This window comes from Pecten maximus, chromosome 9 (assembly GCF_902652985.1).
Source record: "Pecten maximus chromosome 9, xPecMax1.1, whole genome shotgun sequence".
Taxonomy (NCBI): Eukaryota; Metazoa; Mollusca; class Bivalvia; order Pectinida; family Pectinidae; genus Pecten; species Pecten maximus.
In genome coordinates, this window is record NC_047023.1 from 42,558,147 (window position 1) to 42,582,420 (window position 24,274).

The 24,274-nt window shown below is 36.2% G+C and overlaps 1 protein-coding gene across 1 annotated transcript in view; it reads left to right on the forward strand.

Moving 5' to 3' along the window:
- Positions 1 to 24: 24 nt before the first annotated feature.
- Positions 25 to 24,274, forward strand: part of LOC117334657 (3'-5' RNA helicase YTHDC2-like) — a 42,186-nt gene continuing 17,936 nt past the window's right edge. Inside the window, 29 exon segments of the mRNA XM_033894409.1 lie at positions 25 to 279; positions 3,585 to 3,780; position 4,018; positions 4,053 to 4,143; positions 4,864 to 5,051; positions 6,342 to 6,544; positions 6,951 to 6,989; positions 6,991 to 7,118; positions 7,626 to 7,728; positions 7,955 to 8,111; positions 8,511 to 8,565; positions 8,910 to 8,962; positions 9,381 to 9,502; positions 10,031 to 10,169; positions 11,766 to 11,958; positions 12,269 to 12,444; positions 12,940 to 13,027; positions 13,317 to 13,404; positions 13,660 to 13,740; positions 14,110 to 14,192; positions 14,808 to 14,913; positions 15,241 to 15,360; positions 16,962 to 17,127; positions 17,772 to 17,878; positions 18,772 to 18,866; positions 19,039 to 19,215; positions 19,526 to 19,773; positions 20,135 to 20,256; positions 21,806 to 21,901. Coding sequence (XP_033750300.1) covers positions 221 to 279; positions 3,585 to 3,780; position 4,018; positions 4,053 to 4,143; positions 4,864 to 5,051; positions 6,342 to 6,544; positions 6,951 to 6,989; positions 6,991 to 7,118; positions 7,626 to 7,728; positions 7,955 to 8,111; positions 8,511 to 8,565; positions 8,910 to 8,962; positions 9,381 to 9,502; positions 10,031 to 10,169; positions 11,766 to 11,958; positions 12,269 to 12,444; positions 12,940 to 13,027; positions 13,317 to 13,404; positions 13,660 to 13,740; positions 14,110 to 14,192; positions 14,808 to 14,913; positions 15,241 to 15,360; positions 16,962 to 17,127; positions 17,772 to 17,878; positions 18,772 to 18,866; positions 19,039 to 19,215; positions 19,526 to 19,773; positions 20,135 to 20,256; positions 21,806 to 21,901 — 3,480 coding nt within the window. The 5' untranslated portion in view covers positions 25 to 220.

Here is a 24,274-nt window from a genome sequence, read left to right on the forward strand (position 1 = left end):
GGAAAAAAGGAGCCGTAACGGGAAAAATATCATTTTCAAGTATTATAAATTGATGCATCAATATTGACCTATTAATGCCGTTTATTAATATTTGACATTATTATTTACACTTGATCTCACACGACAGTATATATACCACCAGAAGATGTTGTGCAATATATTTTGAAGTGACGGCGGTCATATTTGGGCACCCCTACAGGTTTCACTGATCAGTTCTGCAATGGCTGCTAACTGGAAATACGGCAGAAGTGAGCCTCCTCCAGGGGGTTCCTTTGCCAGGTAGGTGATAATTGATTTATGAAGTGAATGTTTCTTACAGTCAAATAATGAACATGCATGTAACAAATCTGAAAGAAACTGTTATTTTTCATATTATTATTTATTTTTGCTCCATTTTTTTTTTTTTTTTAGAAATCGTCTGCTTCAGATCACAGGTCTTATAAGTGTGATGTTTGGTTTGGGTTTTTTCATCAATTGTTATATAATAATTAGATGCTTTATTTCAAAAAAATATACAAAAATGATACGAATATATGTAACCGGTTAGTTGCCTTCAAGATTTGTAGCAGTAGGCTAGTCTAGTAGAGGAAAATTAAATGCAGTGACCAGGCTGGGACTCGAACGGGGACCTCCGTGCTCTAGACAGACGATATAACCATTCCTAGCGTAGCCACTGGAATTCAGCCCAGTTCAGTCCAGTTCCTCTACAGATCAAGATCACTACGTGGATTGATATTTTTATAAACCTCTGAAATATTATTTCCTTCTTATAATATATATATATATTTGATAATAAAAAAAAAACATGTCTACAAATACTGTACCTACATGTATGCTTCAGACCACACTATGGTGCACAGATTCTAATAATACATAGAAATTGTCCCAGATTTATTGAGCATCTAATATGTATTTATTGAGCATCTAATAAAACAGCAAAGCTTCTGACTTTCATTTCCCTCACATAATGCCATGTTTCAACCTCATTTGAAAACAAATGAAATTTTAACTGGCCTTAAAGAGTAATAACAGGGATCAGTTATAGGCCTAGGTCATAAAGTTAAACTATTGATATAATATATGATAAGTTATTTGAAATTATCCTACATTGATGTATTGGTACTGATATTGATTGTTTTCTTCAATAATAAATTTTCTAAACTGTCATGTTATTCCCAAGTGCTATTTTCAATTAAAGATTTTTGTAAAGAACTTCCCAGCTGGAATATACTTATATAGTACAAGATTGCCACGCCATAGTTTGACATTTAGAATTCAACATATATATGTGAATTTAATCCAGCAACAAAAATTATAAAGCTTCATAATTCATTTATGATTTCATCCCAGAGACAGGAACCAGTCTAGATGTAACGATAGTAACCAAACAGTTTCATTATTTGTTTAATCACAAACCTACTTATTAGAGCTTGCTTTAAACAATTACATGTACATTCAATAGAAATAATACTTGTTTATAGATGTTAATTAACTCCTAGAATTTTAATGGGACTCACAGAATTTCTGGAAATATTTAGATTTAACAGTAATTGTATGACATTGTTTATATCAATACACATGTACAGTTCAATTTACGTGTAGTTCATTTATTGACTTTAAGCTTTACAGCTCATCAGTATATACATTGTATAACATATATTATAATTTTGAAAAGGACCCAATTAGATAAATTGTAGATTGGTGACTTGATATCGTGTGACCATGATCATTTTTGGGAGTCAAGCAGATATTTGAATCCAGGACTGATGATCTGCGTATTTCTTATTATTAGCTACATGTATATATAGGACTTCTCTCAAAATTTTAGAAAAGTTGCTCTTGACGTGACAGAAAAATCCTACAAAAATTGTTAAAATTACAATGTCACATAGAGCTGTTTCTGAGGGCTTTTTGGGGCCATTAATAGGCCCCATTCCCAATTGAAATTATTTCATATTTAAGCCAAATTCCCAAAATTTGCAGTTTACTCCTGAAAAAATCTTTCCCAATTCATCAATTTTCTTCCCAAAATAAGACAAAAAGGTCCCTTAATTCCCAAATCAGTGGGAAAAAGCCCTGCATAGTGTGTTCACAGTTGTACAGTATACATCACTACATGTGTTAACAGGATCAATCTCTTTATATAGGCAGTTTACCATAATTTCTATCCAGACCATTCTCTGTCGCTAGAGTATTAAATTTTTGATATCAATAAAATTTTAACATTGAGCTTTATCTTTGGTCTCTTCCTGATATGGCTGATTCTAGAGAGTAGAGGCCTTAGGTGCAAACCAGGGGAGATGAGCAAGTGTAAAACTTAATTATACATCAAATGTATATGATGAGCTGGTAGTCTAATTTATACTTTCTATCATGTCTAATGTCTTGTAAAAATTTGTAGTTATATTCTGGACCTCTCTATACTCTCAATGTCTACCCCACTGAATGTTCCAGACAGGAATGCAGACATTGAGACAGAAAACATGTGGGTCTCATGCCATTTGCTGAGGAATGGAAGGGCCAACAACATGATAGATGATCATGTATAGTTTAGACTGATAGAGGCCAACAGGAAGAAGGGGGGTCTATAGCGCTAGCTAGCGTAAACTGTAAGTTTTAAGACTAGGAAGGCGTTTGGAAGGGGACAGGTTGATATCATAATATAGATTGGCGTGGTTTTAATGGTTGGGATTTGACCTTTAAGGTCGGAGAGGCTGTCATTGCTACAGGCTACATAGACCAGATTATCTAGTACACCCATACAATTTACATCATTGGTGGTTGGGGAAGCCACCTTCAAGGAATCAAAGGAAAGAAGGGGGAGGTGGAAGTCTACCTTGAATTGCAGACATGTTACAATATTTGTTAGGGTTGTCTCAAACAAATCTAAATTAAAATAAATGTGATATACATTGTACAGTAGACCTTCCTCATAGGAGAAGCCAGTGTGATGAATCCATCATCTTTGTACTAAGAGAGAATATGAGGTATTACAGGGAGCTGGCCATGGGCTGGACATCAATGATTATAATAGATTAATAAATGTTTTACTAATAGTGCAAGCTTTGGCATTGGGAAGGAGATTGTGTTGTTATCATGTAGATCCTAACTTTCTCGATTTCCACTCTGAATGACAAATCAGAAATCAGGTAACTTGATAGGTTGGGGCCTGTTCAGAGCATTTGTTTTGAGTAAATTAATTAAGTCACTTTAGATTATATATCAATCATTTATATATATATATATATCTAGACCAGAGTTTGTGTTGATGGTGTCCCTATATAAGCATTTTGAAGCAAAGTAAATGAAAAGGACCTCATTTATTTTCTGGAAGTCATATTCAAACTTTCAAGAAAGATCCAGTGTTTCATCTGTTTATGTATATATATATAAAATACAATGCAAATCCTACAAGACTCTCCTAGTAACTTTCGTTATTGCTTGACATTTGACCAAACATGACATTCTGCATTCACGATAGAAATAGGCAAAGTGAGGTGTCTGATTAAAGTTTAACAGACTAAATTATTACCACTCTTTACAACCTGATTCTGAATCAACATGCTTTATTTGCCATTATGTAGGGTGATGCAGAGAGGCGATGGAGCTTCCCCTCGGCCTTCCAGTACCAATAGTTCCCAGAGTTTCCATAGCTTTGCCTCCAGTGAGGACTACCAGGATCATGGACCCCGGCCTGGCCAGGATATCTGTATCGGGGAGGAAGTCAAGATAGCTATTCATTTGGCTATGGAGCGTTTTCGTATGAATGAAAGTCAAAAGGTAAGAAAAACTTATCATACTTTACTCAGTTGGAAATGTTTCTTCAATATAGATTTCATCCTATATTTAGATAAAAACAATTATTATGAAATATAGTGAAGATATGAAAATGAATTCTGATAAGTCGTGTCTGACTCAACTATATTGAATGCTAGATCCTGCTCACTAATTCCAACTTACCAACACTTGATACTAAATTTTCAGTTTGTAGAACTATACAGTTAGGATATTCGTTAGGGTTAATTTTGCCTTTTGATTTTCTGTCTTACCAGAACTTGAGTTTCCATCATCACTGACAGCTACAGAGAGAGCCTACGTACACAAGTTATGTGAAGGGAATGGATTGAAGTCGAGGAGTAAAGGGTAAATTGAACTTTTAAAGTAACCATATTTACCTGGTAGTATATTAGTAATGGTTTGGTAGGTTGCTGGGATTACATCTGACAAAGTTAACATTTATAATTTACACAAAAATATATATTCAAGGTCACATGGTTCAAATATGTTCAAAAACTCGAAAAGTTTCTTGAGAGTAACGGAAATTCAAAGAATCTTCAAACCAGTGAATATACCGACTGAGGAATACAGTTCCATTGGATAACATTTTCATGATCATTAAATAAAAAATAACTAAAAATATTCATAAGAGTTTAGAAATAGCACAGCAAGGACCTTTTCTGTTTTTATCTAAAGAAGCTAAGGATATTACGATGTAAACTAATTCTGCCTGCAGTATTAGGGTGTTATTGGGATGAAAATGTATCTTCAACATAATGACAGCTGACTTTGCACTTGTCCAATCTCAAAATAGTAAATGTTCGTCAAGGTGAATAGTGAATGTTTGTCAAGGTTCAATAATTTGCACTCTGAATTACTTGACAAAGGAAAAAAAATGTTTTCAAAAGCTCACAAACACAGTTTTAGACAGCTGTTTGTGTGTTAGATTTTATAAACATCTTCCCAAACTGATTCCAAACAATTTGGTTAGAAGATATAAAGATAATGTGCTAAAAATGAAAGTAATATCAAATTATAAGGAAATAAGAATGCAGTGTTGATGGAATTTTTTTTATTATTTTCTAGCAAGGGCAGTGGAAGATTTCTTACTGTTACTAAAAAAGAAGGCTGTTTGTCTTCCCAGTCGTCTGCCTCATTCTACCTAGCAAGAAATAGCCGTCAACAAATTCTGAATCTCCTACAAAGATACCCTGTCTCCAATAAGGAACGCCAGGAATTGATACCAAGAGTCGATAGAAATCAACCCAATGATGGTAAAAGTTTGTCTCCTTATTTCAGGGACACATATGTTTCAGAAAACAATTCAATAATGCTTGAGAACAAATGCGCTACTATGATGTCATTTTGGCACTATGTTGATCATCGTCACGGCAAGGCTTTGAACAGTGTGTCAGATTGGTTGCAAAACAATCACAGAAAGGATTTTGATTTAAGAGATGCTATTTTTTCAAATGAACAAACAAAGAAATGGTTGAAATAAAGAATATATGTATCTAAGAAAGACAGATTTTAACATAGGTAAATGTAAATATAACAAATGTTTAACACTTGTAATGGGAACCATGAATTTATCTGTCATTCAAATCACATTGATATTGCCAAAAATATAATCTAACAAGTTTTAATTATGACTTGAAAAGTAGAAAATGTACAAAGAGTTTCTTTATATAAAATAATTTATAGATATGTTTCTTATAGAAGTTCTGATGCTGTAAAAGTTTTGATCCACATTTATTTTTCCAGTTTGGATGCCTTTATCAATACTAAATTGCAAAAAAAAAAAAAAAAAAAAATTAAGATACATTGATGAGTAAAGCTTTAATTGTATGTGTTATAGTACATCACCAGATTCATACCAATATAAGTCAATCACCATTTATAAACATGACTGTTCAGTATAAACTTCATACCAATATAAGTTATTCATCATTTATAAACCTGACCGTTCTGTATCAGCTTCATACCAATACAAGTCAATCACCATTTATAAACCTGACCGTTCAGTATCAGCTTCATACCAATACAAGTCAATCACCATTTATAAACCTGACCATTCAGTATCAACTTCATACCAATATAAGTCAATCACCATTTATAAACCTGACCATTCAGTATCAACTTCATACCAATATAAGTCAATCACCATTTATAAACCTGACGGTTCAGTATCAACTTCATACCAATATAAGTCAATCACCATTTATAAACCTGACCATTCAGTATCAACTTCATACCAATATAAGTCAATCACCATTTATAAACCTGACCATTCAGTATCAACTTCATACCAATATAAGTCAATCACCATTTATAAACCTGACCATTCAGTATCAGCTTCATACCAATACAAGTCAATCACCATTTATAAACCTGACCATTCAGTATCAACTTCATACCAATATAAGTCAATCACCATTTATAAACCTGACGGTTCAGTATCAACTTCATACCAATATTAGTTGAGTATAAGTAGATCATCTGATAGCACTACAAGTAGTTTGGAATACTAATTATATCATTTATAATTTATCTTATATTTCCAGTTGGTAAAGAACTGAACAAAACAACTATTGGTAAACTCAATAATGGAGTTGCCCAGGTGCCCCCACCTCGAAGTGACTCTGATCTGAATGCTTTTCGTGAAGGATTGCCTGTCTTCAAACACAGACAGAATATCCTTGATACCCTCAATAATAACCGAGTTATTTTGATATCTGGTGAAACTGGATCAGGAAAGACTACACAGGTATGTACATTTGTTAAATGGGATGTACACTTTGGCACTTAATCAGGGAAAAGTTTCATAACTAGAGGATAACATTATCTGGTAATTGAGTTTAATATGAAAAGTTTAAGTTGCTGTTTCATAACTTAAATTAAAACTTTTCCATTTTCTGCAGTGATGTGACCATTTGTTTCCAATAAAAAGGATGCAACAATATCTATTGTTCTAAAAAATGCATTTCTGCATTGTTAATTTCTAGATAAGCAAAGTGTGGAATAACAAAGTTTTACAGTACATTAATGTAAACTGATGAAAAATTAGTCCATTAAAAATCTATGGATGGCAAATTTTTTGCTGTCAGAATGCTTTCTGGTTTTTGCAAGACATTTTGTAAACTTCACGTATTGTTACTATTTCCACAATGTAGGTTCCTCAGATGATACTGGATGACTGTTGCAACAAGAAGCCTACCTTGTAGGATATTCTGTACACAGCCCAGAAGAATAGCTGCTCTCAGCATTGCTGAAAGGGTGGCTTTAGAGAGGGGAGAGAAAATTGGTCAGACTGTTGGGTATCAAATACGACTGGAGAGCAAGTAATAACTTGTATTTTTCTCTTTAATTGATTTACAAAAAAAAAAAAAAAAAATTCTCTGCATGATATATCATGACCAGTAAATTAACATCATTTACCAATACAAATAAGGTGAATCTTTTCAGAAAAAAAATGGAGCCTTTTGCAAATTCTAACATGATATGAATGATACTACTACAGAGTTGGTGTTGAAGTGATCCCTAAAGCCTTCTGAAGCATAGAAAATGAAAAAGGTCCAACTTATTTTCAGGAGGTCCATTCAAAATACCAGGTATACAGAGGAATCCAGTTTGTGAAAAATACCACATTTATGTTATAGTCAGCACCAACTCTGATTACATGAATGAAAACAGTCAAATGGAAATTTTTGTATGATGTTGATAATGCATCATTATCTAATTTTAAAACAAACAAAGGTATTCTAAAAATTTAAGTCAAAATTTCATATAGACAATAATCAAAATACCTACTGAATGATTTGGAATAATTATTTTTATTTTTTTTTCAGGGTGTCTCCTAAAACTTTGCTTACATTTTGTACAAATGGTGTTCTCCTCCGTACTTTGATGAATGGGGATGCCTCCTTTGGTGGTGTTACACATATAATTGTGGTAGGTAGACCATGGTTATTAAACTACATAATTTTGAACGTATTAATACTGATTTTTCAGTTTGACACCGAATATCTGTCAATAAATAGTCACTACTGTATTTATCTTGCCAATGTGAGCTTATTTTTGGATGAAATTGTCAAACGCCAGAAAAGATATCATCTACCAGGCTCTGCTGTGTTTATTTTAAGGTTATAATCCATATAAAACCATTTGTTTTTCACAGGATGAAGTTCATGAAAGAGACCGGTTCAGTGATTTCTTACTGGCATCCATGGACGATCTGATGACGAAACATTCTCATCTGAAAGTAATCCTTATGAGTGCTGCACTGAACACACAGCTGTTTGTTCAGTTTTTCAATAACTGTCCTGTAGTTCATAGTAAGTTGTTTCTGAACACGTAAATAGGTAATGTTCCTGTTATTGTTATTTGTGCAGTTTTAATCTAAACCATGAATTCACATGTTTGTCCAGAAAACACAAAAATAATACCTGATATCATCACATTTCTTTTCTTACATTGGGAAAATTGAGGCTTCCTTGGAAATTTTGTGTTTCTGACACCTGTTGAAAACCATTTTTTAATTACCATATATAATCAAGATTTTATATACCTGGTTATACTAAGGGTCAACTGTCAAGGTTGGGGTTCAAAGGTCACACTACAATTTTTGAAAATTTTCGAGATGTCAATAACTTACATTACATAATTATATGATTTGCGGACGAAAAGGTGTGTACTAACATGTGACCTTATACTCACTTTGATTTATTTTTCAGTACCTGGCACACTTTTTACTGTGAAGGAATATTACTTAGAAGATATATTGAAGTGGTAAGAACGTTAGAGACAGATGTGAGCAAATGTGAAATGTACATAGTGTCAATGTACCTAATAGTCATGTATGTATTTTTCAGTATAACCAGAATTGAAAGAACATCCTTGTTATAAATTTAAGAATCAAGAGTGCTTCGACTGGATTAAGTTTCAAAACTTGTTGCCCATGACCAATTCTTTTGAATCAGAAAATGATTTTTGGTAACTCTAATTTGTGACCCCTATTTAAAGAATCCCACAAAGATGATTTTGTATAAATGAAGGTGTGACCCAGTTAGTGTAAAAAAGATAAGAGTCCTAACGATAAATAAACAGCTTTATTTCTTGTTTTTGTTTTTCAGGACAAATTACAGCAACAAAGCAATGGAAAAAGCACAAAGAGAGAAGACAAAGGGTAAATAGTAGAAAATCTTTGTAGCTAGCATGATTATTTAAAGTTAAATGCAATTTCTCTAAAAGTCTTTACAAATAATTTTAAGTTAAAAGCAATATATCCAAAAATCTTTACAAATAATATCATGTCATATTGATTATGATGTATGTGGCATGTAAATGGAAAATTAGATATTTCGGATACAGCTTTCACAATACGTATGAAATATATTGCCACAACAAACCTGTTGACCTTCTGACAGAAAATGAGGTATGTTGTTGCACTTTCAACAGACATTGGGGTATGTTGATTTATATGAAGAAGTTGACCTTTAGATGATTTAATAACTTTATATTGTCCTTATAGAATAAGGGTATGTATAATGCATCACAAAAAAGATTTTGTATAAAGCCTATACATATGTATTCCTTTTGATTAGTGACAAGACAGCAAGAGCAGTTAGAGGAATGGTGTGCTAAGATGAGTATTGGAAGTTCAGAGAAGGAAGAGGAATCTGACACTGGTAAAGCGAGCCAAGCCAACACTGAAACAACACAAAAAGTTAGTAGGTTCATGTATTTAATGGTAACTTTTATTTTTGAGTAATTTTTTGTGAATTCAAATATTTTCTCATTTATATACATTTGTTTGTGCTATTTATATAGCCTTTTGAAGCAATGAAAATAAAAGGACCCTTTTTATTTTTGATAAGTTGATTAAAATCATAGAAAAGGGTCCCATTCAATCTCATAGGAACAACTTATGAAATACCCGGTGTAAACCCTGACTTTAAAATGGTAGATTTATTATTGTACCCCAGGCTTTATATATGTAAAATTCATATTCAGTCTAGTCACATGCTGATACCAGGTTATAAATAAATTAAATGTGTTAATTTAGATTCATGTTTTACAAATCCGATCATTTGATGTTTTTTGCCCCTGTATAATCAGATTTACAATTATAGATCATGATCATCAACTCATCTTAGAAAAGAGTTAAGAAATCAGCAAGCAGTTTTATGTATCTATATCTTGTGTTTGTAAGTGTAAGAATACAAATGTACTTACAGGATTAATATACTTACAGAACGCGAATGAAGATAAAGAAGAGCTCCAAGACTGGATAGTTAAGGAAATGGATCAGTATCTCACTGATATTTTCCTGATCGGAAGTGAAGACAAATTTACCCAGATGGTTCATCTCATTATGAGTGAGAATGTCAGTGGTAAGTACATGTCTGTAAAGTGATTCATTTGGAATCCATTTGACTGGGTCGCATGGGTGAGGGAGGGGTCCTTTAGGCACTGGGTCGCATGGAGTGAGGGAGGGGTCCTTTAGGCACTGGGTCGCATGGAGTGAGGGAGGAGTCCTTTAGGCACTGGGTCGCATGGAGTGAGGGAGGGGTCCTTTAGGCACTGGGTCGCATGGGGTGAGGGAGGGGTCCTTTAGGCACTGGGTCGCATGGAGTCAGGGAGGAGTCCTTTAGGCACTGGGTCGCATGGAGTGAGGGAGGGGTCCTTTAGGCACTGGGTCGCATGGGTGAGGGAGGGGTCCTTTAGGCACTGGGTCGCATGGAGTGAGGGAGGGGTCCTTTAGGCACTGGGTCGCATGGGGTGAGGGAGGGGTCCTTTAGGCACTGGGTCGCATGGGGTGAGGGAGGGGTCCTTTAGGCACTGGGTCGCATGGAGTGAGGGAGGGGTCCTTTAGGCACTGGGTCGCATGGGGTGAGGGAGGGGTCCTTTAGGCACTGGGTCGCATGGGTGAGGGAGGGGTCCTTTAGGCACTGGGTCGCATGGAGTGAGGGAGGGGTCCTTTAGGCACTGGGTCGCATGGAGTGAGGGAGGGGTCCTTTAGGCACTGGGTCGCATGGAGTGAGGGAGGGGTCCTTTAGGCACTGGGTCGCATGGGTGAGGGAGGGGTCCTTTAGGCACTGGGTCGCATGGGGTGAGGGAGGGGTCCTTTAGGCACTGGGTCGCATGGGTGAGGGAGGGGTCCTTTAGGCACTAGGTCGCATGGGGTGAGGGAGGGGTCCTTTAGGCATTGGGTCGCATGGGGTGAGGGAGGGGTCCTTTAGGCACTGGGTCGCATGGAGTGAGGGAGGGAGGGGTCTTTTAGGCACTGGGTCACATGGAGTGAGGGAGGGTTCCTTTAGGCACTGGGTCGCATGGAGTGAGGGAGGGGTCCTTTAGGCACTGGGTCACATGGGGTGAGGGAGGGGTCCTTTAGGCACTTTTTGTGACCAGTACTACTCTCAATTACTGTATGTGTTTTTTAAGGAAAGCAAAAACATTGTGAAAAATTGATAATGTGAGGGGAACATTTGATGAAATTATGGTCTGCTTCATATTAATTTCCATGAAAAATTCATTCTTTTTGCTTAAAGCTATTTTGGAAACCATGAAGATTTGAACCCATGAAAAAACATTACAGTACTCTCTTAGTGGGCTTACCAATAATACCATACATATAGTATTTGTCACCAGTATCAATTACAACATATCCTCTTATAAACTGTTTTCATGTGTCTATCAGTTAGTCAGTACATGATATCCATAAAGGTTTATTCATTGTTATTAATTCTCAGAAACTACTTCTGGATTATGCTTACCCTTCATATTGGCATGAATTCATCTTGATTAATGTAAACAAATGTACGAACTTGGAATCATCACAAACTTTAGTGATAAAGGGAATGACAAAATTTATCTTTCATTACCCTCAAATGTCATTGGAATCTCCAGAAATCCATGAATAGGACATTCAGTCCCCTGTTTCTACTATCTAATCAATCCAAGTTTAACTGGTAAATTACAACTTTCAGTGGACTACCAGCATTCTGAGACAGGTGTCACACCTCTAATGGTGACTACTGCCAGGGGTCTGTCCGAAGAAGTAGAACAGCTGCTTAATCTTGGAGCTAATGTTAATCTCCACACACCAAATGGCTGGACTGCCATTGACTGGGCCAAGCGCTTTCAGAGAGTAGACATTTTAGAAATGTTAGAAGCTCTAATGTAAGTAAAATATTGATAATACATATTTCTATATTTGTGAGTCCAGTACAGATATGTTGTATTTACTGTGTTTTGAAGTTTCTGGTGATGAAGTTATGATTTCACTCTATATTGTGGCACTATGTATTTTATTGGGAACACATAAAGAAGCAGTGAAACAGACATTTATAGCATTATAATTATATCAGCTTTAAAACACAACAGTTATCAATACATATAGGTTGACTGTTAGACTTCGTTGCTGTGTATATAACATTACAACTGTTGTTATATTCGTAAGATTGGCTATAAAATTATTCATTGTATGCAGGCTGTCGAATGACGTTGGACCTTCTGGAGACTCTGTGATAGAAGCTGATAACCGGTTATTGACAGATGCAGAGAAGGATCTTTTGTCACTGTATCAGAACTGCTTTGACGACGAGAAAGTGGATATCCAGCTCATCCTCAATCTCATTTACCAGCTTATGATTAACTACAGTGAAGGTAAGTTGTTAAGGAGTGTGCTTAACATAGTGTGCTTATAACAGCACAATTACGTGCTGTTAAGAACGTGCTGTTAAGACTTACAAGGTAATTGTTAAGTCACTAGATCACACCAAAATGTATTCCAAATATCTTTCCATTGTAATTTATAAGAAAAAAATGTGACTCTTTATCAGTCAGAAATTGAGTATAGGTACTTTGGTTTAGTTTGTTTTTGTTTAACATGTTATTAACAGCCAGGGTCATTTAAGGACATGCCAGGTTTTAGAGGTGGAGGAAAGCCAGAGTACCCAGAGAAAAACCACCGGCCTACTGTCAATACCTGACAACTGCTCCACGTAGGTTTCGAACTCGCAACCCAGAGGTGGAGGGCTAGTGATAAAGTGTCGGGACACCTTAACCACTCGGCCCCTAGGGTACAGTATAGGTACAACTAGAGCTTCAGACTACCTCCATAAAATTGGTGTATTACCTAGAATTTTCTTGATTCCACAGGTGCTATTTTGGTCTTCCTACCAGGGTATGATGATATTGTTGGTCTAAGGGATTTGATTGCAGATGACACCTTTTTCCACAAGTATAAGTGAGTAAAAGTACTATATTTTGATATTACAGTTTTAATGAATTGTAAAAATAATAAACAACTGATATGCTGTAATCTAATCAGCATCTATATTTGTACCTGAACTCATCAAATTTTGTATACTTACATCTCAGAATAGTGAAGTGTCATTTACCCTGAGTGAGTAATTTCCATTTGCATTAAAATGGAGTTTGGCATATTATGTATCTTAAGACACTTGTATGTAAAAATGTAATGCTGTAGTGTACTAATTGTTAGAAGGATTGTTTTATGTCTCTTTTCCCTTCAGATACTTAGTTTTCACTCTACATTCTGCCATGCAGTCAAATGATCAGAGGAGAGTGTTTAAAACACCACCACCAGGAGTACGAAAAATCGTAAGTTTGATCGCAAAGTCTCATCAAAGAAATGTGAAAAACTGGGAAAAAAATATGCAGCTAATAATTACTCTCGGATGAAATCCTAGAGTATAATTTGATTTTGATACTGGGAGCATATTTCACGACTAATATGCAAATACAAAAGCAATGAGTCCAAGGTCTTGAGTAATGATTGTCAAGGCTCTACCTTACTGACAGATGAATATCTTAACTATGCTATATAAAAGCATGTTTTGATTTCTATCGATACAGATCCTGGCCACCAATATTGCTGAGACTAGTATCACCATTGATGATGTTGTGTTTGTCATTGATTCTGGGAAGGTCAAAGAGGTAAGACCAGTAAAATTACACTCAGTATACAGGTATAAAGGTTGTGACAGTCACAAGCTGCCAATTAAAGGTCTGTGAGCATTTAAGGATTTTTTTCTACATGACTATGGCTATTACACTTCATGAAATTATTGCTATATATATATAGTATTCTTACACCGAAGTATGGATTTATTTTGTGAATACAGGTGTGATGGGTCAGGAGCAGAAGCCCAATTGAAGAATTTACATGTATCAAACTGAAAATTAAGTAATTCTTTAAATGATTATCATGAAGACTTCTCTGTACATTTTATTTTATGAAACATAAATCTATGTATTTGTTAGATTTTATCAATAATTGTATACATTATATACTCTGGCTTTCAGAAAACTTTTGATGCTTTATTGTCTGTCACCATGTTGAAGAGTAACTGGATATCAAAAGCCAGTGCCCTGCAGAGAAAGGGCAGGTAGGTTTTACAAAGGGTGAATAAGAGACACTAGGGGGGGGGGGGGGGGGGGGGGGGGTCAATTCCAGTAAACATCTACCCAACTGAAGGACTCCAGGTTTGTCAAACAAGATTTAATTCAAACAGTACCATATAATAACTGCATTTTCTCCAGCACCTACAATGTATAGAATAGCTTTATTTCTGGAGTCCTCCCGTTGGATACAAATTTTACTGGAATAAACACCTACTGTATTTCGTGAATAATGAATATAAAACTGCATCATACTGTTGTTTCAGATTTCTAGGTCTCTTTATAATATTTAGTGATGCCCAGGATAAAAAAAGTGGAAACTGTGGTAGTCGGAAAAACCCATGTGGTTAGGCAGATGACCCCATACCTTTTCACTTTTGATTGGGGAATCAAACCCTGGTCGTCTAGGAGAAAGGCAAGTGTGTTACCACTGTGCCATCCACACACCCCTAAAATCAGAAGTGAAATCAGAAAAATATGTACTATTCAAATCACTCTACGTCCATGGTCCGTCACCCATCATCCATCTTAAAACAATTCTTTTGGGGGTATGTGGATTATTAAAATTCTGATATAAAGTACTATTAATTGATAAATTCCAGATCAGGGAGGCTGAGACCAGGCCATTGTTATCACCTGTTCAGTAAAGTGAGATACTCAAACCTGATGGACTTTCCAGCTCCAGAGATACTTCGATACCCTCTCCAGGTGAATACCACTTTATATCTGAAGATGTTCATTTTACTTATCAGTAATTGTTGTGGTTTGGGAAAGCTGTTTCGCATGTTCCTGGTAAATGTTTTTGTAATGATTTGTGAGAAACATATGAAGTAGCATATTAACAATTTTAATTGTTTTAAAGTGCTAATATAATGCTCAATATTTTGATATTCTTATTCAGATTAACAGAATTGACGACAGTGCTTAAATCTCTTAAATAATCAGTGAGCATATAGGTGTTTTCATTTACTATGAACTTGTAGTTAAATTCATTTTGCCTGTCACTATTTGTTCAAAAATACTTACTGTTTTCAGGAATTGTGCCTACATACCAAGCTGCTTGCTCCCAAAACCTGCTCCATTGCTGATTTCTTGTCAAAGTGCCCGGAGCCCCCTACCTTCCTTCTCACCAGGAATGCTATACATCTCCTCAAGGTATGTAGGAGTTAGTTGTGTGGACAAACTATATCAAATTACCAGCTATAGATGAGTTAGGGCTATTCAAGTAAAATGTCTACCCAATGAGAGGACTCAAGTAAAATATCTACCCAACGGGAGGACTCAAGTAAAATGTCTACCCAACGGGAGGACTCAAGTAAAATATCTACCCAACGGGAGGACTCAAGTAAAATATCTACCCAACGGGAGGACTCAAGTAAAATGTCTACCCAATGAGAGGACTCCCAAGATTGTCACAGAGACTACCCCAAGACAAGATTGTCACAGAGACTACCCCAAGACAAGATTGTCACAGAGACTACCCCAAGACAAGATTGTCACAGAGACTACCCCAAGACAAGATTGTCACAGAGACTACCCCTAGACAAGATTGTCACAGAGACTACCCCAAGACAAGATTGTCACAGACACTACCCCAAGACAAGATTGTCACAGACACTACCCCAAGACAAGATTGTCACAGACACTACCCCAAGACAAGATTGTCACAGAGACTACCCCAAGACAAGATTGTCACAGACACTACCCCAAGACAAGATTGTCACAGAGACTACCCCAAGACAAGATTGTCACAGAGACTACCCCAAGACAAGATTGTCACAGAGACTACCCCAAGACAAGATTGTCACAGAGACTACCCCAAGACAAGATTGTCAAACAGAGACTACCCCAAGACAAGATTGTCAAACAGAGACTACCCCAAGACAAGATTGTCACAGAGACTACCCCAAGACAAGATTGTCACAGAGACTACCCCAAGACAAGATTGTCACAGAGACTACCCCAAGACAAGATTGTCAAACAGAGACTACCCCAAGACAAGATTGTCACAGAGACTACCCCAAGACAAGATTGTCAAACAGAGACCACCCAAAGACAAGATTGTCACAGAGACTACCCCAAGACAAGATTGTCAAACAGAGACTACCCCAAGACAAGATTGTCACAGAGACTACCCCAAGACAAGATTGTCAAACAGAGACTACCCAAAGACAAGATTGTCAAACAGAGACTACCCAAAGACAAGATTGTCAAACAGAGACTACCCCAAGACAAGATTGTCAAACAGAGACTACCCAAAGACAAGATTGTCAAACCGACACTACCCAAAGAGGAGAGTTAAATCAAGCATTACTATAGGATAGGCTAAATTAGGCTAAATTTTCTCAGCACCCACCATTCATAGAATTTCTTATTACTGGATTGCTCTTGTTAGATATATATTTTACTGGAATATAGCCCTTAGGAGTAAAGACTTGGCTAACCTGTTATCAGTATTATGTGACCAGTAGGGGTTATCACTAATATTTGTCTAACCCACATTCTTCAACTGGAAGCCTAACCATACTGAAACTGTATTAATTGTAATGTTCTTCTTCGATATATTGGTTATCACATGTTGACAAATGTAAACGATGACTACCTAATTTCTCATCTGTTAACCGTCATAGTATTTTTGATCTCGGAGAGCTGCACCTGATATTGACAGAGTATGATAGACTGCAGAATTATTATCTTTTTTGGACATTTTTACCTTTTTCTTTATTTTTGTAATTTTTATAATTTTGTTTTATTAGCAAATAGATGCCCTGGATTCATGTGAGGACTTGACAGAGCTAGGACATCACTTGTCAGATCTTCCTGTGGAGCCATGCCTGGGAAAGATGGTGCTGTACTCAGTTGTCCTCAAGTGTTTGGACCCTGTACTCACCATTGTGTGTACATTAGCCTACAAAGATCCATGTAAGTGTAACAGCGAAACACTTCTCTAAAAACCTGTCTGCAAAAGTAACACTGCCACCATTTGTCAAATAAAACCTTGTTAGACTGCCACCATTTGTCAAATAAAACATTGTTATATTGCCACCATTTGTCAAGTAAGACCTTGTTAGACTGCCACCATTTGTCAAGTAAGACCTTGTTAGGCTGCCACCATTTGTCAAGTAAGACCTTGTTAGACTGCCACCATTTGTCAAGTAAGACCTTGTTAGACTGCCACCATTTGTCAAGTAAGACCTTGTTAGACTGCCACCATTTTTCCAATAAAACCTTGTTATACTGCCACCATTTGTCAAGTAAAACCTTATTATACTGCCACCATTTTTCCAATAAAACCTCATAAGATTATTCAGTAAAGCTTTATAACCTGTTAGACTACCAACGTCTTTCATGAGTGGTAACAACAAAGTCGTATAAAGGTGTTGACTTCAAGTTTTGTGGAGAGGTTGAGGTTTACATAGTTGTATTTTGAAAAGAATGAAACTGACGTTTTTTTTATATAAAAGATTATTCTTCATATTCTTGTTTAAATTAAAGGATCAAAAGACCATTTTGTTTACACCATCTGTTCATTTGTCAAATTTAACTTGTTTGTTTCTTGCTGACAGTTGTATTGCCCAATCAGCCCAACTTGAAGAGGGAAGCAAGTATGTCTCGACGTAAATTTGCTGCTGATACGTTTAGTGATCATATGGCTTTACTGAGAGCTTTCCAGGTATGATTCAACCACTTTACCTGATTGAAATTTTGGATATGTAGTGGGTTTGGGGTCAGAACATTTGAGGGGAACAAAATCACCATATCAGCTGTGTAAAATGGACTGTTGATAGGAGTGGAATAATTCACCTGGTCAAAATGATAACATAAAATATATCAAATATATTGGGCAGGGTTTGAAATAATTCACTTGCAGAATACATTATATTTGAAAACTGGCCAGATATGGCATATTGTGCTTTACTGTACACAGTGTTAAAGGCCTATGAATTTCTTTGATATAATCACTTAAATTTTTTTATCTTAATTACTTTGAATACAAATATTTAATAATTAGTTATAGGTTGTAAAGCTTAGATTTGATTGGCTCTTAATAAAACATATTTAATGGATTTACAAGTTAAAATAAATACAGTCGAACCTGGAATAGCGGACACCCTTATATAGCGGAAACCTGTCCGTAACGGACAGTTCCAGGAATCCCCAAAGAAAATCACTATATAAATATCATGTATATAGCGGACACCTTCCTGATGCGGACAGCAGACACTTATTTTTGTCCATAAAGTTGTTAAAAATTCTGTATAACGGACACTTGAAACGATATATATATGTATAATATTTTTCGGATTTATGTCTATAAGCATGATTCAAAGAAAATTTGTTATTAATTTAAAGTAGGTGGGAAAAAAGACACTTAACATTCTGTCCGTGTTGTGTAGGGAATCATGTCGTCCATTTAGTATAATACCTGACCGGTTTCGTTACTAAGACGTAACTCATCAGAGGTAAAGTGAGCGGAGTCTGCAGCCCTTTATATAGGGTTAGAGAGTTATATAGAGGGTGGCGCAATATGGCACCATTTACCACGATTTACTTACAATTTTGTAGGCATGGCAGCGAGCCAGAACCGACGGTTGGGAGAAAAGCTTCTGTGATAAGAATTACCTGTCCTCGGCCTGTATGGAGATGATTGTTGGAATGAGGTAGGGTGACATTTCACATATTTAGATAAAGTACCATTTTCAGTTAATTCCCACAGGTATCCTCATTTTCCTGGTACTTAAAACAAGGAATGAGATTGTGTAAAAAATGACAGTTTGAATAAATTATTTTCAAGTGCTTTTAAATTGATATGTATGAACTGCTTGATTTTAGAACACAGCTGCTTGGTCAGTTGCGGGCATCAGGATTTGTACGAGCACGAGGTGGAGGAGACATCAGAGATCTCAACACTAACTCGGAGAACTGGGCTGTCGTGAAAGCTGCCCTGTGTGCTGGCAGCTACCCAAATCTGCTCCGAGTAGACCGGCAAAAAGCCAAACTTACCACCCAGTAAGAAATATTTTAACGCTTTGGCTCAATACGAATAAGGTTTCTGCTGGTATTGATAAAAAGTTATTTAGCTGGTCCTGAGAAAGAAAACAATTTTTATGATTAAAAGATATCAATTAAAAGTATCTTCGTTGTCTTTAATTTTTTATGCTGTTTTAGACAATAAATATCAGTTAATCTTGATCATTTATTGATTTCCAACATAATTATTTACTGCAAATAAAACAAATTAGACATTAATTTTGATATTATATTTTTTTGTCCTGCATAAATATTGATTTTGCTCATGATTTGTGTTTGATTTTATTAGGAAAGAAAGTAATGTGTTCTTCCACATGAGCTCTGTGGTAAGTCAGATTCCAAGCTCAAAGAAGACCCAGAAGAGCCAGTTTATTAAAAGCCTGCGCTCTGACTGGTTATTCTATCAGGAAATGACCCGGTTCCAGCGTCACCCTATGGTAAGGACCTGTACTATGGTGTCCCCAATCACTGTGGCAGTGTTCGCCGGACCAGCCAAGCTATCACCAGACTCCGTCAAGGACAGGCATTTGAACAGAAGTAAGATTTTACTTGCATTTTTAATGCGTAATAGAGAGATTATCACTGAAGTCAGAACACAAGATCCGGAGATTAGTTATCCATCTCTTCAGACATTTAAATGCTGACATAAATACATGCTAAATTGTACTAAGAAAATTAATCATCTTATTTACAACTATTTAGACCACCTTTAGTTTTAAGTACCGTTGACAAGTTACATTTAATTGGAACCATTAGTCCATTAGTTTGTTTCAATAGCAGGTGCTGCTTCATTTATTATTATTTATGTCAAATATATATGGATGTAAAAAAAACCATTCAGTGAATGGTCCTCTTCCATCCCTAACTATGCTGTATACAGGTGTTTTAAATTCCTCAGATTTGGGGATCAGAGGAGAGTTTGGCAGTGAGGAAAGTGATAGTGAAGGTGAGGGCAAAGAAGATGACAGGAAAACCACACTACAGTTGGATGAATGGCTTGGCTTCAAACTCGACAACGAGGTACAGTGTTAATTTCTAAACAGATATAGAGGTTTTGTAGCCAAATGGGACAAATTTAAACTTGACAGCGAGCTTAAATGTTGATTCCCTGGACAGACATCAGGGTTTTGTAGCTTAATGGCAGGACTTTCTAATGGAAAAAGGAAAATACAGTCAAACCTGCTCTAACGACCCCCTGTATATAACGACTGCCTGTCTATAACGACCGGTTTTAAGATTCCCCGTGAGATTTTACTATATAATGACCCTCTGTATAACGACTACCTGTCTAATGTGACTAACGACCGGTGATTTCGGAACGGCGGTCGCTAATTTGTTTTCTATAGCGACCGATTTCTGTCGGCCATCTTCTGCTCTCGCAGTCATCCGTCATAAAATCGACGGAAAATTCAGACACATCGACCCTGGCTTGATTATACAAACAAAGGACCTCCACAACCCTGGCCTGATTATATAAACAAAAGACCCTTCCCACCTGTTAACCTATAATTACTGTAGCTGCCCTGTCCTGGGGCTCGGTGAGAGAGGAGTCGGGTCACCATGCGTGTCGGTATTACATTACAACTGTGCACAGGTGGCTTCATTTGAGACGGTCAGTTAATTTTGTGATTACAACTAGGATACATCACTTCAATAACAAACACTGGTCATATCTGTCAACAAGATTTACTCACATGAAAGCCAATAATGCCTTTCTTAATCGTAGCTGTTGGTACTAGCGTCTGTACTGCCGCCATCTTTAATTAGTCAATACTAATAAAAAGTCGTAAACTGACACAAATATCCGGATTTCAATTTGGGTCAGAAAAAAAATATTTTGGTTTTAAGAAGTAAGACTATAACACAAAATAATTAGTAGTAACACAAATATAATTAATCAATTATTGTGTATTCTTTTTCTTTATTCATGAAAGAAAGGTAGATAATTTGATAGATACATATAGCATTATTTCAGAACAAAATATTAAAAAAAAAAATTATCCATAAAGACCATTTTGAGTTATATTTTGTGTTTGGGTCCACAAAATCATTAAATATTAAACCCTTCAGATTTATAAAGTTTATGCATTTATTTAACTTCTGACTGGTCTTCTGAATGCCCTGTTCAATGACAATTTATTTATGGCAGTTTTAAGTAAATTGGTTGGTGCAATAATTTTGACCTGTCTATAAAGGCAACCTGTCTATAGTGACCGTTTTTCTGCCTCCCCTTGGGCGGTCGCTATAGACAGGTTTGACTGTATTTGTATATTTACCAATTCTCTTCAATATTGTCCGTTTTTTAGGTCTTCTGAAAACATAGCAATCTAACCAAATTGTCCCATCTCCCTCCAGGTCCTTTTATAGTCTTAACTTCATTTAGAAAATAGAAACCTTTAAAAACTGAGTCTCTATAGCTTTATTTCAAAGATAGAAACCTTTAAAAACTAACTTCTAAAACAATGAACACTTCAACGTTTTTGGGAAGTGTTACAAGCATATTGGTATACAGAGAGTTTCTTTTCCTGTAAAGTTATAACACGTCATTGTTTGGTGTTGTTGTTTATAGACGATGAGCATTGTGTTACAACTGAGACAGAAGTGGAACAGCCTGCTTTTACGAAGAATGAAGTCACCTTCCAAGACATGGTCACAACTTGATGAGGTGAGTTTGGTCAGCCACAACTGGATGAAGTGAGTTTGGTAAATCACAAATGAATGAGTGGCTTTGCTCAGTCACAAATGACTTGAGTGGCTTTGCTCAGTCACAACCAGATGAGTTTGTTAGGCTTATTAGGTCATCTGACCCGTCCTTTGTCCGTCGTTGTCCCCCTTGTATAAACTTTTCACATTTCAAACTTCTTATGTTCCACCTGTGGGACTGAGTTCTAACCAGCCTGAAATGATCCTGAGATGTTCTTGACCAAGTGTTGTTATTTTTCGGGTTGATCCGAAATCCAAGATGGCCACAATGGCAGCTATCTTGAAAAACACATTGTAAACTTCTCAAGTTTGAGTGATGTCATTGAACTGGAAATTGGTAGGGATGTAAAGGAAGGGGAGCCAACAAAGTGTTGTTATTTTTTGGCCTCGTAAAAACTTTTATATGGCAGCCATGGTGTCAATTTTGTAACATTATTCGTAATCATTGTTTTCATGAACAACACCTATTTTAAACTTCACATTACAGGTTTTACCTTACTTAAGTTAAATGATCCTGAGATAGTCCAGATCTCCCACGTTACTTGTGGTTAACTTCATACTTGTGGCATGGGGTTCACCTACAGTGCAGGCCGTAGGAATGAACACAAAGTCACCATGTGCCGGCGTTTGATTTTCTATTCAAGGGGTCAATCACCGCGACTGATCACCCTAAATCCCTATCAGGGATCATGAACACGGCGTCATCGCGATCCCCGGTGGTAATGTGTTCATCAAAATCCGCGGTGATCGTTTCTCCGCGAAACATCAAAGCAATTTGTCCGCCGCGAATCCTGATGATTCAGCCCTCGGTTTTACCTGTGGTGGTGTGGCTCTCAGTTGACCATTATCGACCCTTATCGTTGTACGTGTACCGATTTTTTTACCGCTAGCAGTCGAGACGATTGGTAGATTTTGTGACTTACATGCAAGTGTCCTATCCCTAATGTAAGACTCGAATTCGAAGTGATACGGTTCTCCGTGACGATCATGGGTATAACTAAATAAAAAAAAACATCTGGATACCGTATAGTGAGTCTACGAAATTCCCTTAACGTCTCAATTGCTGCTGTTGATAAATGATGTGGTTTAAATGATCTGCAATTCAATACTTGTATATAGGCCTATGCATTTAGTCACTACTGATTTAGCTGACCTGTTTATAGATGGCGCTTTGTGCATGACCTCAGATGCCATGACCTCGGAGAGGCCACATAAGGGGCTCGTTATTTAGTGAAAGATCTCGTACTTATTTTTACGTGATCTAGCAAAGTCCTTAATTGCATAATTTAGTCATCACACATATCTGAAGTATATAGCTAGTAAGATGTCTGTTTGAGAAATTGATCCATATACGTGTACGACCTGTGACGGATGAGAAGACGATAAACATTGATAAGATCATTATTTGTCCTCGCGGGGACATAATGTATGTTTTTTGTTTCGTAATTGTTTGAAGAAAACCAAATTTTATCCTGAATGATATAGCTTATAATTATTTCGTCTGACTTTTTGTAGCGGGTTTCATACATAGACTGTATAATTATTTAAACATTTCGTAGTTTAAATACACGACTTTAAAGACGTTGTGTGTTTTCTTACTATCATTATTATCAGGGACGATTCCGGGGTGGCTAATAGCATAGACATACACTTGGGCGCATTCAAATTACCGGTAGATATAGAAATCCATGCTCATATTTTCCAAACTATATATACAGTAGTTAATCAACTTCATTATTTCATTAACAGCCAAATTGTCACAGCAAAATCATTATGCGAGGTCTCTTTTTTTCCGATTACATGCATGATTGGAATCTATGTGTGTATACTATAAATGTTGTGTATATTGTTAAATGGAAATTGTCAAATAGATATTGTTTGAAATACATAGAATACAGAATTATGTGTATGTATAGTCCGATGTGCTCTCTTTATTGTGAGAAAACAATACATTGGTGTATGTAATAAAGAAATCTATAAAATACATTTTAACATATTTCAATTAATTATAAGCATAACATGGGAATCTTTCCCGTCCCTTTTATTTTGGAAGCAAAACAAAATAACGTACTAACAATACAGACGTCACCATTACGATCAAGACCTAACGTCCAAACAATGTTAACTATTTCGTCCTTTCTCTATCTATAGACCAGTCTATTTTACGTCCAACGAAGCCTGATGATAGATCATGTAATTTGAAATTTTCCATTGAACTGGTAGGTAACAAAGGCGTTCCAGAAGAAAATATTTACCTTCTGCAGAGACCTATATAGTATATAGGTCTCTGCCTTCTGTGAAGAGAATGTCGGAGATGAGTATATAATAGATATAT